The sequence below is a fragment of the Trematomus bernacchii genome, unplaced genomic scaffold (genome assembly GCF_902827165.1).
Source record: "Trematomus bernacchii unplaced genomic scaffold, fTreBer1.1, whole genome shotgun sequence".
Taxonomy (NCBI): domain Eukaryota; kingdom Metazoa; phylum Chordata; class Actinopteri; order Perciformes; family Nototheniidae; genus Trematomus; species Trematomus bernacchii.
Genome location: NW_022987593.1, coordinates 1,278,037 through 1,293,300, shown reverse-complemented (window position 1 = coordinate 1,293,300; position 15,264 = coordinate 1,278,037). Strand labels below are relative to the sequence as shown.

At 37.4% G+C, this 15,264-nt stretch overlaps 3 protein-coding genes across 3 annotated transcripts; 2 read left to right on the top strand and 1 right to left on the bottom strand.

The window, feature by feature from the left end:
- Positions 1-456: 456 nt before the first annotated feature.
- On the bottom strand, positions 457-2,147 carry mb (myoglobin). Its single transcript, XM_034130245.1, has 4 exons — positions 2,111-2,147; positions 1,573-1,658; positions 803-1,022; positions 457-673 (listed from the first exon to the last, which is right to left on the bottom strand). Exons 2-4 carry the CDS (start codon positions 1,653-1,655, stop codon positions 533-535), a joined length of 444 nt encoding a protein of 147 aa, XP_033986136.1. The 5' UTR covers positions 1,656-1,658; positions 2,111-2,147; the 3' UTR covers positions 457-532.
- Positions 2,148-3,577: 1,430 nt separating this feature from the next.
- On the top strand, positions 3,578-10,444 carry LOC117481556 (serine hydrolase-like protein). Its single transcript, XM_034129279.1, has 12 exons — positions 3,578-3,737; positions 4,400-4,543; positions 5,660-5,773; positions 6,336-6,377; positions 6,463-6,482; positions 6,587-6,661; positions 7,240-7,349; positions 7,438-7,517; positions 7,643-7,677; positions 7,805-7,881; positions 7,980-8,067; positions 9,186-10,444. Exons 1-12 carry the CDS (start codon positions 3,680-3,682, stop codon positions 9,327-9,329), a joined length of 987 nt encoding a protein of 328 aa, XP_033985170.1. The 5' UTR covers positions 3,578-3,679; the 3' UTR covers positions 9,330-10,444.
- A 344-nt stretch (positions 10,445-10,788) lies between these two features.
- LOC117482320 (serine hydrolase-like protein) lies at positions 10,789-14,154 on the top strand. Its single transcript, XM_034130409.1, has 12 exons — positions 10,789-10,868; positions 11,225-11,368; positions 12,020-12,133; positions 12,251-12,292; positions 12,391-12,410; positions 12,519-12,593; positions 12,842-12,951; positions 13,030-13,109; positions 13,193-13,227; positions 13,338-13,414; positions 13,701-13,788; positions 13,924-14,154. Exons 1-12 carry the CDS (start codon positions 10,856-10,858, stop codon positions 14,053-14,055), a joined length of 930 nt encoding a protein of 309 aa, XP_033986300.1. The 5' UTR covers positions 10,789-10,855; the 3' UTR covers positions 14,056-14,154.
- Positions 14,155-15,264: the final 1,110 nt, after the last annotated feature.

Here is a 15,264-nt window from a genome sequence, read left to right as displayed (position 1 = left end):
AGGATGGGTTGAATGCAGAGGTAAAATGTCACTGTGTGCTGTGTACATGAACATGTGTGTGATAAACAAAGAGGGTTCCATTCAAATTCTCAGTTTCTTAGATGTTGGAGTGGCTTTCCCACTAACCAATTCATTTTTTTTTTAATTGAAATGGCTTTGCAACGACATGTTTTTCTCCCTTAATTTATTATTTTTGATGAGCACACTTAATTTTAACAGCACTGATTTATAACTCTATTACCTTGAATATTGAGGACACAGGAGGTGACTAATAAAACACATAAATCAAGTGTGTGTTTTTTAATATTCAGCAAAAGAATAAAACCTTGGATAGTGCCTGAAAAAAGGAGCAGAGAACTGTTTTGTGATAAGGGTTTATAGGTAGTCAAGGATCCTGCTGTAATGGATTTAATTTCATTGCAAACATTATTTAATTAGGCTTACAGAAGATCAGACCATTTTTATCATTTTTTTATTTTGCATGTGGTACATTTTCCTGTCTGTCTACGGCAAAACTTTGTGAATCTGATCTTCATTCAGTGAAGCCCAGCTCTTTGTAGTCGGCCTCCATGTCAGCGATGATGATGGCCATCACGTTCCTCAGGGCAGTCTGCCCGGCGGCATCCAGTCCCGCCTTCTCCTCCATGACTTTACCAATGACCTCTGCAATCAGCTGAATAAAAGAATCACAAAAAATGCTTTAAAATTAGGTTGGAGGAGGAGGACACAAAAAGTCGGAGGAAAGATCAAACCACAATGGACTAGATATGTTTGAACTTGCCCTCATGTCAATCAACCTCACCTTGAAGTTAATAATGGGGATCTTGTGCTTGGTGGCGTGGCTGCTGGACAGAGGTTTGAGGAGGGCAGAGTGGGCGCCTCTGGCCTTCAGCAGATCGCCCAGTTTATTCAGCACTGTGGCACCGTGGGCAGAAACACCTGCATCCCAGGCCAGGTCCCCATGGGCGATGCCGGCAAACTTGGGGAATAACTTCAGGGTTTCTGGGTGCTCTGTGAATAAACTGCGAGGAAATGGAAATGTGAGGGTTCACCTTAAATAACAGACACAACTGAGGACAAGGGGTTTAAATCACAAGTTTATCACAATATGATAATATATTTTATATTTATTCTTTGACATCAATAGAATATTTGTTGATATCACAAAGTCTGCTATGATACCCAGTTTAACAGATTGAGTTATGTTTATATCAACTATTAGACCCATTTAGATATAAAAACATATATATTCTTCTTTATACAAATAAAAGAAAATCTAATAAATTAAATACATTAAAAAAACAGCCTGTTTTACTTCAAAAGTCTTGTTTAATTCTAAATCTTAAAAATGATGATATGTATGGATTGTTGACTTATAAATTAATTTATATCAATCTATATTGATGTATCGTTTCACCCCTAATGAGGACACTGTCATGGCCTCACATTGGGAAATAAAACTGTTAAGGGAACTTTATGAAAAATAATGTGCCTTCATAAAAACATTTCTACAGCCCTGCAAACCTCCTGACCCAGAGGACAGATTCATCTAATCTGGTAGGAGACACTGACCGGGTCAACACCAGACTCCCGTGGGTTGCGTAGTCCGCCTCCACTGGACCCCAGCACTTCAGCACCATGTCAAAGTCAGCCATTATCTGAGGAGGTAATATAATATATAATAAAAGCACAGATTTGAGGAATAAAAAGCGGATTCAGTCACAGGAAGTAACATCAAAATCCAAGAAAAATAAAGGTCTCTGATCACATCAAGTTACACCGTTTGATTGTGTGCAGTCACTGCTGAACTCAAGTGTGATTAATTATTAGAAAGAGGCGTCTTCATCACCTCAGCTGCCCTCACTGAGTCTGCACTGTAACCTTGGTGAAGCCCTGCACTATTCATGTGAAGTGAAATCAGATGATGCTCTTGAAGCTGTTACATGGTTATACATACCTTTTTATTCCTTCAATATTAACCTTGGCACTTAAAAACTGCTTTATTTCTTATATTGTTTTGTATAAAAGTATTTTCCACAATGACATTTCTCTGTCCTTATATCCTATTATTCTAATTACATTTAAAACAATTAAAAAATATATCTCATACCTGGAGAGTAGTCAAATGTCCTGTGTGATGTACAAAATTCTTCTTGACCTGACTTCCCCCCTCAAAGCTGACCTTTTATACTCCCTTCACCGTCATATCACCAAATTATTCCAGACCTCCCATCCTCTCACCACACTTCAAATGTTCACAACACCTCCTAAGTTGATCTGGAACATTTTGATTCCAAGTAAATTATAGATAGATAGATATAGATAGATAGATAGATAGATAGATAGATATAGATAGATATAGATAGATATAGATATATAGATAGATAGATAGATAGATAGATAGATAGATAGATAGATAGATAGATAGATAGATAGATAGATAGATAGATAGATAGATAGATAGATAGATAGATAGATAGATAGATAGATATAGATAGATATAGATAGATAGATAGATAGATAGATATAGATAGATAGATAGATAGATAGATAGATAGATAGATAGATAGATAGATAGATAGATAGATAGATAGATAGATAGATAGATAGATATAGATAGATATAGATATATAGATAGATATAGATAGATAGATAGATAGATAGATAGATAGATAGATAGATAGATAGATAGATAGATAGATAGATAGATAGATAGATAGATAGATAGATAGATAGATAGATAGATAGATAGATAGATTATATATCAAATAATTTGATATCTCTTATTGTCTATTTTGTCTTTTGTTTATTGCTTTGTTTCTTATCTTTAAGTCTTACGTAATTGACATTGCTACATGATACATAAAAAAATGATTATATATATATAAAATAAAAATCTCAACCTGTCGTACAATGGACAGCTTCCCCCCCCCCCCATCTATGTATATACTCGCATTTTAGACTCTGTTACTAACTGTATATCTGTAGACTTGGTATGTCTTAAATATCCGGTTAGGATGTATTAGAACGAAATCTAAAATGAAAATTGTAAATAAGCCATCTGTATGTAAAAAACCACCTGTATGTAAATTGTAAATAAGCCATCTGTATGTCAAATATGTCTTATATGTCTTAAATGATATGATGAATTGGAAATGGGGGACCCTGATGTAAACAAGACGAAAGTCTTTCTCTGGTCTGCATCCCCTTAACAATTGTATGTTTTGAGCTGTACTGTACTGTACCCAATATACAAGCTGTTAATAAACTTTTCAATCAATCAATCAATACTTATCCCATTCATTAACAGATTCCTCAAACCTCGTTTACTGAGTTTTATTTAAAAAATGTACAATTCTCTGACGTGTTTCCTCTTCTTGTCCTTATTCATAATTTCACAATGTTTGTGTATTAACATTTGTTAACTTCATTTTATTTTTAAAAGATCTCTGTTTGTTATCTTGTGAGAGGTAAGCCCCTCCTCTTCTTATCGCTGATTGGTCAGATAGTTGCTCCATGTCTGTTTATCCAATAGCGTCTTCAAATCGTGTCATGTGGGTTTTCAACACCCGGAAAACACCGACAGTGACCGTCAAAAAGGCTGTAAAAGTATTTCAATTGTAAGATTTGTTTGTTTTATAGGTTTTACATCAGCTGTTTAGCGGTGGTATTTACCGACATGTTGCAGGCCTTAAAAGGCGTAAGACATCTCCATACCAATGCAATGAAACAAGCAGGTAACTATTAAGTGTGTGTAAGTGTGATGAATGGAGAAACATGAGTGTTTATTCCAAAACCAGGACAGCGTGTAACAGAAGAGAAAACAGTTAAATGAATCGTGTTTACATGTCAGTAGAATTGCAGAGGTTTTTTTTAGAGTTAAATTAGTGCATGTGTGTGAATGACAACTGTAATAACAATACAGGGCATGTATGTATGAGTGAACAGACATAGGGATAAGATAGGTATAGACATAATATTGGTATTTCCAACAGCAAAACAAGAATAACGAATAATGTGAAGACTAAATATATAAAGTGAACCATCAATAGACAAGACAAATAAATATTACATGTTCAAAAAGGAGCAGGAAAAACTGTACACGTATGGTCCTACCCCTTGACGTAACTTAACTTAGATAATTACCTTTAATTTTGTCAAGCCGTTTTTATTTTTGAACTGATTCATATTTATACTTTCTTTGAGATCTACACATTACCAATCCAGAGGTTAGTGACATTAGGCACAGAAATCTCTTAGTTTTGCTTGAGTGAGCGTACATTTCCATTTATATTCTTGGTGAGCAAAAACTAATTTAGTTGAACTGGGTCCAGAAAAGTTAACAGAAGAGTTTTCAGCAGTTCAAAGTTGAACTAAACCAGAGTTTTTAATGTGTCAGTTTCAGAGCTCTGTGTACCGGTGCCATGGGGGGAGATCAGAGGGAAAGTTTGGGGTCCTGATCATGGCCGTCCTGTGCTCTGCCTGCACGGCTGGGCTGACAACTGTGGCACATTCAACACCCTCATTCCCCATTTACCCAAAGGTAATTGTTGTTCATGCATAACTTATTTGCCACCAGCCGCCTTAATGTCCTTAAGTAAAGGTGTAACTAAAAATCTTGCAGTATGGGCTTTTAACCCTTAATTAATAAGAGACTCTCAATATACAATGTCATATTCACTGCCATTTAAAATGAAGGCTGATATAAAGAAGAAAGCACAGCTTTTATGGCTTTTTCTAGGTCATCTGTTCAATGTGTTTCCCTGTTTGAATATGGGAGAATCTCCCACATACTGCTTACAAAATACTAATGATATATCCAAAAATACGGCCTCAAATTTTCCGGCAGGCAGTTTCTTAATTTTAGACATTGATATAATTTCAGTGATGGATTTTACTATTCAAACTGCATTTAAAACATACATCTCTGTTTTTTCCTCTTTAATTTGACCTGGCAAAAGGGCCATTACAAATCAATTAACATTTTTCATATTTAATATTATTTACCTTAAGAGACACACATACCCTGGGAACATGGGGATCCCCTTGTGCGCAGCAGTTAGCCTGGGAGGCGTGTTGGCCTGTTGCCTCACAATAAGAAGCTCTAAGAAGAGGGATGACTAGAATTCAACTAGAACTGCCCCTCTTTCTTTTATTTGCTTTAACATGTACTGCTTGCCTCAGCTATATATTTAATTCAAAGTCAAATACAGATAAGAAGCCCCCTGGTTTGTCCCTCAGTATGACCAAAAACAGTCTTGACAATTGAGCTTGGTTTATTCAACTCTACTTTGAAAAGACTTCCCAGCTCATGCAGGTGTTTGATGATTACACGTTGCCTGAAGACAGTGTGTGTGCAGCTCCTCCTTGCAGCTGCTGTAACTCAGCTGTTAGAGCAGCTGCCTCTAAAATGAAGAGGATTTAACCCTTTTTCCTGGCCTACATGCATGTTCAAGATTGATTATACTACCAAGAAATTACAACCTTTCCTGGTTGATCGGGTCTTTCTATTGGTCTCTAAGGCGAAGCTATCCAACTGAAAATAGTATTGAGTGAAGGATATTTGGTTTGTTTAGTTTAAAATGTGTAATTGTTTCCTTAACGAGATAATGTGACAGCCTCTCGGTGAGTTATGCTTCTTCTGTGTGTCTCCTCTCAGAGTGCAGGTACGTGGCGGTGGAGCTGGCGGGTCACGGCCGGTCGTCACATCGTCCTGCTGGAGTTTCCTACTCTTTCCCCACCTATGTGATGGACGTACGCAGAGTCGTTGACGGTGAGTGAGTTACAGAACCTGCAGGACATGTTTAATTCAAATCCAATTTCAGCTTTCGTTCAACAAGCTACATCTCTGAAGGGATATAGTGCGGCCTGGGGCTTGGTGAAAATGTGTTAATATTGGCCATAGACTTTCAGTGGAGACATATTTTTATATATATGAGCAACATGTGAACCAAAAATACAGATTCGGAGCAAAATCTAATTATAAACATCATTATTTAGGGTTCTATTTTACACATTTCAAGAGCTTTGCCTGATTAATGTGCAACAGTTGAACACAGTTTATTGCATTAAACGTAAATTAAGAGCAGTTTACTCTTGAGCTTGTAAATAGTAATTATACAAGAATATCTACATGTCTTTTTAGCACATGAAAGAGAGGTTGATTTCTTCTGACTATGAGAATATTGTTATGTTATTAAACTAAATCACCCTGCCCTGGTGCATCTGTTTTGCCGTTTAGCCACAGTATTCTCGCTGTCTTTCGACTAAAAAGTCTCAGTGTTCTGTGATGAGATACTGAACCTGGTTGATGATCTGTGAAATTGCTCCCACAGCTCTGCAGTGGAGCAAGTTCTCCATCATAGGACACAGTATGGGTGAGAGCAGCTTTCCAGAAGCATTTGACCAATTAGAACGCTTGTGGTATTTCATATTTATATGTGCACTTTCTTTTTATTTCAGGTGGTAACATCGCTGGAATGGTAAGTGACATTTTAATGACAGAGCACTATTTATTGGGATACATCTCCTGGCTCTATAGAGTGTTTTGTCTTTACTGTGTGGCATCTATTGTGTTTTCCTGCAGTTCAGTGCACTCTATCCAGAGATGGTGGATGCTGTCGTACTGCTGGACTCGTATGGATTCTTTCCTACAGATCTGGTATTCACACAATCTACAGTTACTACAGTGATATCATCTGAGGTTTAGTTAAGGAAGAACAAAAATACATTGCACTTTAAAGTTGTGATGCAAAAAATCATTGCATTTCTTTACAAAACGCTTCATAACAATTTCATTAGTCCTTCCACATGTTGAGAATGTATTGTTTCTTGCTTACTTACTTACTAACTTACTTAAAAAGGTCTTTGAAAGTATAACATTTTATTTAGTAATCTATGCTGTATGAAGGAGGAGGCGCTCAGCTACACTGTTATAGGGCTCCTGTCATATAATCCTTTTTCAGGACCCTTGATTCAGGTTAAAACACTGTCAATTAATTCATAACAATGTCCAATCAATTCTACATTGGGACTAAATGAGAACAAATATACAGGTTCTTTGCAATTTAAGAAAAGTTTTACGTCACCAATGCATGTGCAATAGTTTTGTCCTTTGTGGTTAAGCATTCCTATAATATTGTTACCTTACCCAATATTTCAAAGACCTGTGCTGTGAAATCCACTCTCTAGAGTAGTTTGGAATGTCTTCCCTAATCATTTCTCTCTGTTTTCTTTCAGAAAGAGGTCTTTGAAGCGATGAGGCAGGGGATGGATCAGATGGTTGAGTTTGAAAAGAAACCAGAGGAGAAGAAGACAAGAGTTTACACTTATGAAAACGCCGTAGAGAGGTGTTACACTTTCCTTTTATGTTGTTTTAGGATTACTCCACACCAACTCATCCATGTGTTTTCTAAAAATGTGTTTTATTTATTTCAGGTTGCAGGCTGCAAACCCCACACTGTCTGAAAAGTCTGCACACATCCTCTTAGAGCGAGGTCTCGTTCAAGTGGAAGGAGGTACGTCTTTATCTCTTCTTCTCTGTTTTCGTGTTTGTTATAGATGCTCCTCACAGAATAAGTTCTCTCCCCAAATACTTTTATACTCTTATGCTATAAATAAAGTGTTTTTTTTTATCTTGCAGGTGTGGTGTTTACTCGAGACTTTCGTATTAATCTGGTAGGTTTTTGCTGAACTGCACAAAATCATCACTTTTCCTTTTTGTATCTACCACAGGTGTTGCATGCAGCCCATAAAATGCATGTACTGTGTTGTTCATTGTATTATTTTCTCTTTTTTTGTTCAGAAAAATACGGTGCGCATTACTGCAGAGCAGAGTCTAGAATTGCAGTCGATGATTAAAGCCCCTGTTCTAGTTGTTCTGTAAGTATTTCCTCCATTTCTCAATGCAATACCAATAAATTGTACCTAACTAAATATTCATGCAATCCTTTTCTTCTCTTTCGTCTTTGCCTTTCCAGAGCAGAGGACGGCTTTGAGAAATTATTTGTTGAACCAGATAAAAGGACATTTACATCAGCAATGCTGCAGGCCTATAGGGACAGAAATGTGAGTGTAATTTTACTTTGTGTTTGTGTGAGGTAGGTGCTCCTACATCGTGGTGTTTATTTTAAGCCGTTAAGCCTGTATGTGTAATTGTGCCTCGTAGACCGACAGGCAGACAGGCGGCAGCACAGATGCAAAAAAGTATCTGCGTGTTACGAGCTCAATGTCTCAGAGGCAGCAGAAATCTTTCTAGCTGTGAACCTCACTGTGACCTACATACTGGAGTTTGGTCCAGAGCTGCGGATGAGAGCGAGAACAGAAGATGTGCGTCAACTAATCGCTCCAATGGGGCTCTCTTTCCAAGTCAGCTGGTGAGGGGGGAAAACAAAGAGGGACTAATGTCAGAGTAAGAGTTGTTAAAGCAGCTATAATCAATATTTCTATGATACAAATGTATCAAATGTCATTATGAAAGGTGTTGCTCATAGTCCTAAACCTCCACTCTTTGTAGAGTTTTTGATTTTTCTGAAGCAAGTTTAATATTTCGGGTTAGTTCTCACCGCTCTCACAGCAATGTTTTCAGCTGCAGAAAGCTGATGCTTTATTGTGAAATATCTCTCAAACATCCACTGTACACCACCTGCTAAGGACCAGACAGCTCACAGACACAGTGAGCGATATCAGATATCCGATCCAAGACCTCCCTCTTCAGAGACAGGGGCATTGTTCACAATCTGTTTAACAACTTGGGACACAAATATAAGAGTTGAAGTTAAGGGATTATGACTTATCTCATCTCCATAAACAGATACCTGCATATTAAAGCAGATAAATACATGAAAAAGCAAATCAAAATCATCTTCAGACAATTGCCGATCGGTCCCAAGATTGTATTTCGCCCTATGCGAAATGTTATGTCTCTTTTGTTTACCCGTTTACATGCATGCTACCAAAGCTTACTGAAATGTGATCGGTCAATACTACTCGGACTACACACAGAAACTGTTGATACCAAAATCGTGTCCTGTTGCCTACAGATCTGCATCCATATTGCAATTAATAGAGATTAGTTGAAGTGTTACACTCTATTTGTATTGACAAACATTTCCATAAGATGAGTGTCAAATATATATTGTTCGAGGTAGATCTCTCACACATTTTATTGTCTCTCTCTCTCTCAGCACACTGTGGTGAAGGTACCAGGCGATCATCACATCCATCTGAACGACCCGGGAGTCGTTGCTCCTCTCGTGTCTGACTTCCTGCGAAGCAAAGTGTTGTCAGAGCCAGCTACACTAAAAGAGGAACAGACCTCAAAGTTATAGTTAAAATATTTATAAAAATAACATTAGTTGTGCCTTAAATACTTTTACTGAAAGGAGTGTTGGGTGAGATGAAGAGACTGATTAAAAAAAACAGCCAAATTATATTATATTATATATTATTTTTGGCGCAGCTTGGATATTATATTTGATGCTGTCCTTTGTGTCAATGTCAAGATTTCAAGTGTGTGAGACTTCTGTGAACATGTACAGAAACACTTATGGTATGGTACATAAAGAGAGATAATCTTAAAAGAGGACTCCAAATATAAAGAGTATTCATCCTTAAACTCTTTGATTCAAAACAAAAATCAATGCATGATTAGCTTATTAGAGGATGTCCCTTATATGATAGAAGGCATTATTTTATGCTTTGAAGGCCATGGGATTCAAATTTGTGTTTTTTGATCCGTTTTAAATGTTGACAGTTTTGTCCTCAAGGGTCTAAGTTTCTGTTTTTTTTAGAATTATTATAGGAGATGAGGTAGGAGACTTTGAACTTTTGGGGGGGAAAAAGCTAAACATGTTCCTTATGACAACAACATAAACATGTCAATGACATTCTCACTAACACTTCTCTCATTTCCGACCTTGTCGTTAAAAACTGGACATCATCAGCTTTGAAAGCTTGTTGTTCAGGCTGCTGCACTCTTCTTTTAGCCCAGTGTCTTCCCTCTGCACAGATCACTGTGTTAGCCAACTGTGTTATATCACCCTGTAGCTGCTGCCTTTGAGGATGGTTTGAAATGCACTGTGGCCTGTCAGGTGTTTTAGAAGTCTGCTGCCTATTGTTCATATTTTAACAGCTGCAAAGTTTCTCTGAAGTGTCCGTTTCTTCATGTTTAATCTTAACAGTTAGGAAGCTGTGGGAAGAAAGAAAGTAAATGAGTTTCAGTTGGAGCAGAGGATGAATCTTGACTCAACAAGTTACACAGTAGCATGTGTTCATTCATACAGTATTTAAACTATGTTTAGGTGGAGTATCTATCTATGAAATTACAATTCCTTAGATCTATAGCAATAATTATCTGACCATTTTACTAACAGACCATACTCATCTGTTGTATGGTTGTTGTTTTCAACCACATTTTTAATATTAAAGTTATTTTTAATGTATTGTACATGGTTTCTGGTGTAATTATTTCCTCCCTAAATGTAGAAGGGCAATTCATTTGCAGCCTATATTCAATTCATATAATTGTATTCAGTCTTGGTTCCATACACAGGTTTTAAAACTCACTCCCTTACTTGAGGCAACAGATCATCATACATGGGTAAGTAAAGTATTGGTCACAAAGACTTATATAAATGCAGTCTATTTACCTTTCAATGCATACTGTCCAAAAAGTCTATAAGTAGTTAGATGCATCTCTCATTGTATAAATAGCCTGAAAGACAAAACTGAGGGGGACAAAGTTCAGTGCAGCCACCAGACAACACGGAAGTTGGTTCTGACGTCACGTTTTGTTTGTTATGTTAAATACTTTTGCGAAGTTGATGTGGCATTAGACACTGCAGCTTTAATTACAATGGCTGCAGAAGGTAAACAAATTCAGTCTAGAAGGACACTTTGATAAATTGTGTAATCTACAGTGTGAGGTATTGATACTCATATGCTTTGTTTACAAATCAAAACGTTCTTTCTTTGGATGTTATTGTTAGTATTTTTAGTGTAAAGTAAGTTTCTCCTATCCGTCAAATCTGTGTGCATGGGCTGCAGACTTTCTTTCACAAATTGATAAACAAATTCCTCGCTTCCTCGCTTGGCTGACTAATACAATACTAATACACAATACTGTTGCTAAAAGTCGTAAACGGTTTGATTTTTCTGTCTGTAAGAATCTGGCAGTCTCGTTTTAAAACTGCTCTATGAGTTATTTCGTTGTTTAATGTTTCAGTTTCAGAGCTCTGTGTCCCGGTGCCATGGGGGGAGATCAGAGGGAGAGTTTGGGGTCCTGAACATGGTCGTCCTGTGCTCTGCCTGCACGGCTGGGCTGACAACTGTGGTGCATTCAAAACCCTCATTCCCCTTCTTCCCAAAGGTAACACACTACTACTGTGCAGTGAGCAGAGGTGGGACCAGGCCATTGTTATGCAAGTCACAATCAACCCCTACTTTTGAATACCCATACTACCCTTATTATACATCCATGATACTACCATACCATTTGAAGTATATGTACTGCACATTTTGCATTGCGCAAGCCAGAATGCTGTGTAACTGTTCTGACCAACAATCCTTTCCACAGCAGATATGAGAAAGAGGATCAAAGTTCAAGATGCCATATAAGGATAAAGTACTTAGTCCACACTGCATGCAGTATGCACATTTTGTATAGTGCAATTCGTTTTTTGTTAACCACTGTATAGTTTTGGTATGCTAACAAAATTATCTTTGGTATGAATTTTTCAACGGCCCCTCAGTTAGATAACGTTAGTTCATCATGGTTTTGTATTCCTACTTCATTGGAAGCTGCTGTACTCTTTCAAACCAAGGCTACGCTCCAAATCACATATTTTTTCCTTTTAATACAAACTGCAGCTGCCCTTTCATTACTGCATGCAATATGTCATATACTTTTTAAACTATGGGGTTGGGGTCAGTTATCACATATTTCAAGTCAAAAGGCACAAGTCCAAGTGAAATCACAGGTCATTGTTGTTTAAAATAGTCTCATCTCTTCTCTCCTCAGAGTTCAGATACATTGCGGTGGATCTGGTGGGTCACGGTCTGTCATCACATCGCCCTCCTGGAGATTTCTACTCTTTACCGGAGTACGTGACGGACGTACTCAGAGTCACTGATGGTGCGTGGGAACATATTTATGCATATAATTAAACCACAGAGGGACTTATGGCGACTCTCGATGCTCTTTCATGAGATACTGAACCTGGTTGATGATCTGTGAAATTAACTCCCACAGCGCTGCAGCTGAGGAAATTATCCGTCATCGGCCACAGTATGGGTGAGTCCACCAATTGAGCAGAATTTTTCCTAATCTGAGTTGCTATGCTACAAAGTCATTTAAATTGCAAATCACGTGCGGTTTCTCTTTAATTACAGGTGGGGACGTTGCTGGAATGGTGAGTATTGTGTAATCTCTTTCCTCTTTTATTCATAACACACAAAGATTAATTAGGCCTGATTTTGAACATGCTATAACCATATGGTCTAAATTGTGTCTTCTACAGTTCAGTGCACTGTATCCTGAGATGGTGGATGCTCTTGTGCTTCTGGACAATTACGGAATACTACCTACAGATTCAGTAATAATCTTTGTTTACTTACCAGATTACACTCACTGTAAATCTTTAATGGTTTGTGTTGCCAGGGCATAATGACCAGTGGCTTTGTGTTTTTCTTCTTTTTGTTTAGTCTTCTTGAACTCTATTAGAGTTTGCAATTCCTACGTGTCCTGAAAAATGTGGAAAACTGTTGAACAATTTTCAAGTCATTGATATAAATGTACTTCATCTCATATAACAGTTAAACATATCTTGCTTATTGCCTCCAGAAAGAAATATGCAAAGTGACGAGGCAGGGGATGGATCAAATACTACAGTTTGAAAAAAAGACAGAAGAGGAGAAGAGGAGAGTTTACACGTACGAGAAGGCAGTTGAAAGGTATCACTTTACAGATTACTAATAATTTTGTCTCATCTTATTTTAATGCTGATTGCTAACGTATTTTATTTATTTCAGGTTGCTGGCTGCAAACCCGACACTGTCTGAACGGTCGGTGCACATCCTCCTAGAGCGAGGTCTCGTTCAGGTTGAAGGAGGTACGTCTTTATCTCTTCCCCTCTTCTAACAGAGGAATATTCTCACTTTGGTTTCATCTTCTGAATGTGTTTCTCTTCTTCAGGGTTTGCCTTCTCCAGAGACCTGCGAATTAATTTTGTATGTCACTTTTAACCTTCCCCTAAAATCACCTCTCCTCTGTTCACTTGCTTTTTTTACAACAGAGGTTTAGTATTCAGCTTTTACAGTAGCTGTGTTTATGTTTTCAGAAAAATATTGTGCGCATCAGCTTGGAGCAGAGTCTGGAGATACAGTCGAGGATTCAAGCCTCTGTTCTAGCTGTTCTGTAAGATATTGATCACTATACTGAAATAAATGTTTGTATTATAATGTTACACCTGTAGTATCACATTGTGACGTAAGACACACATTTATAATCACTGACAAATGTTAGCTAATGGCCTGAACAGAAATACAGCTTTAAATGAGGAAATCATGTCCCTGCCCCAATTATGTGTTTTAAAAAAAGTATACAAGTCACTCATTTTAGTCTGCCATAGCTCTCTAACAATAGATAATGCTACAGTATATGGTCCATTCTCACATTGTTTGTTCAAAATCTTTTCCTCCAGGACGGATAAAGGCTTTGATAAAATACTCTCTGAACCAGCTCAAAGAAAATTTACCTCAGCACTCCTCGAAGGTTTAAAGAACAGAAACGTGAGTTTCCAACTTGAGGTGGAATTAAATTACAATCAATTTGAAGTGGTTTTACTTGATTATTTAAACATCTTAGTGGCTTTTTGTTCTTTGTACCAGAAGTTTCATATCCCTCTCTGTTTCTGTGGGTTTCAGCACACGGTTGTTAGGGTACCAGGCGATCATCACGTTCATCTGAATAATCCTCAAGTCATCGCTCCATTTGTTTCTGACTTCCTGCGCACCAAAGTGTTGTCCCAGTCAATCAACAGACAGCACAAGTTATAAACTACAAATACACTGGTGTACTTAAGTAATATTGTATAGTTTATAAAAGCACAGTGTGATTTACAATAAAACATACAATAAAATACATTTAAAAAAGAATTTCTTTCTGATGTGACATTATTCCTTTTGAAACTTCTAGTTTTTGTTTTTCCAAATTGTTGTATTGTGACACATTTGAGTGTTTTTTTAAACAATGCTTTTGATTTTCTCTAAATTGTCTGATTGGCCAAACATGTTGAGGCTGCCCTCTTAAGCCCCACGGACCCGCCGAAGAGGGCGAAACCACAACATCTGCAAGCAACAGTGTCTGAGGGCTTCTTAAGATTTAATAAACTATGAATGTTTCATATCCATGTAACGGGAAGAAACTCAGCTACCTGATAATTTATTTATTTTTACCAAAAAAAAACACAAGGCTAACGCTGAGCCTCTGAATTAGCCCTGAGCGAAAAAATGGTCACGCCGTTAGCACAGAAAACACGGTATAACACCCTTATTACTTATCGTAACTGCACATCCAACATATCGATTAGCATCGTGAGAATACACAGAATCGATAGGTATCTATATAATCACTCCATGATTAGAACTCGCGACATTATAAACAAACACAGACATCACAACACGTGGCATTAGGTAGCCAACACGGCAATATGTCTTACCTCTGTTGTTGTCTAATCAAAAGTTGTCTTCAATGGCATTAAAACGATAAATACGCTGCTGAAGGTTAATCCATAGGTTAATCCAATGTGTCTGTGTCACTTTGAAATTATTTCTGATAATCCATTAGCAATAAACCTATTTTAAATGTTTAAATGTTCAGATTTCAGAGCGTAAGATAGGTTTCGCTTTCGGCAAACTGCGTGCGCATAGCCCCCACTTCTCAATGGTAACGGTGGTGTGTATGTGGAAATTCCCCTTTGATTCTATTGGCTCTAACGGTTTAAAAGAGATGTCAATCATCAAAATCGACCAATGGGTTCCAGAGAAACGGCAAAAACGCCCATTTCCACCCAAATGACCACAGAGGTGGAGTTTTTTTTGCTAAACCTCTCTAAAAATGTCAAATGTCACTTGTTTTGCATCAATCTTGATACAGGGTACTTATTATATGTTGTACTTTGGATTCCTAAAGCTTTTAGTCTACTAACTCATCATCCAAGGGTAGTTTTCACTATAAGTAAAAAATAATTTCTGGACGGACACTAT

What these genes read in the sequence shown, in the direction of transcription:
- mb (XM_034130245.1), bottom strand. Translation starts at nt 1,655, where the DNA reads ATGGCTGACTTTGACATGGTGCTGAAGTGCTGGGGTCCAGTGGAGGCG. An exon ending in GGGAGTCTGGTGTTGACCCG is followed by an intron (nt 1,023 to 1,572) that starts GTCAGTGTCTCC and finishes ATTTCCTCGCAG; the next exon opens with TTTATTCACAGAGCACCCAG. An exon ending in TCCCCATTATTAACTTCAAG is followed by an intron (nt 674 to 802) that starts GTGAGGTTGATT and finishes TCTTTTATTCAG; the next exon opens with CTGATTGCAGAGGTCATTGG.
- LOC117481556 (XM_034129279.1), top strand. Translation starts at nt 3,680, where the DNA reads ATGTTGCAGGCCTTAAAAGGCGTAAGACATCTCCATACCAATGCAATG. An exon ending in CAATGCAATGAAACAAGCAG is followed by an intron (nt 3,738 to 4,399) that starts GTAACTATTAAG and finishes TTAATGTGTCAG; the next exon opens with TTTCAGAGCTCTGTGTACCG. An exon ending in GCCCCTGTTCTAGTTGTTCT is followed by an intron (nt 7,882 to 7,979) that starts GTAAGTATTTCC and finishes TTGCCTTTCCAG; the next exon opens with AGCAGAGGACGGCTTTGAGA.
- LOC117482320 (XM_034130409.1), top strand. An exon ending in GAGACCTGCGAATTAATTTT is followed by an intron (nt 13,228 to 13,337) that starts GTATGTCACTTT and finishes TTATGTTTTCAG; the next exon opens with AAAAATATTGTGCGCATCAG. An exon ending in AAGGTTTAAAGAACAGAAAC is followed by an intron (nt 13,789 to 13,923) that starts GTGAGTTTCCAA and finishes TGTGGGTTTCAG; the next exon opens with CACACGGTTGTTAGGGTACC.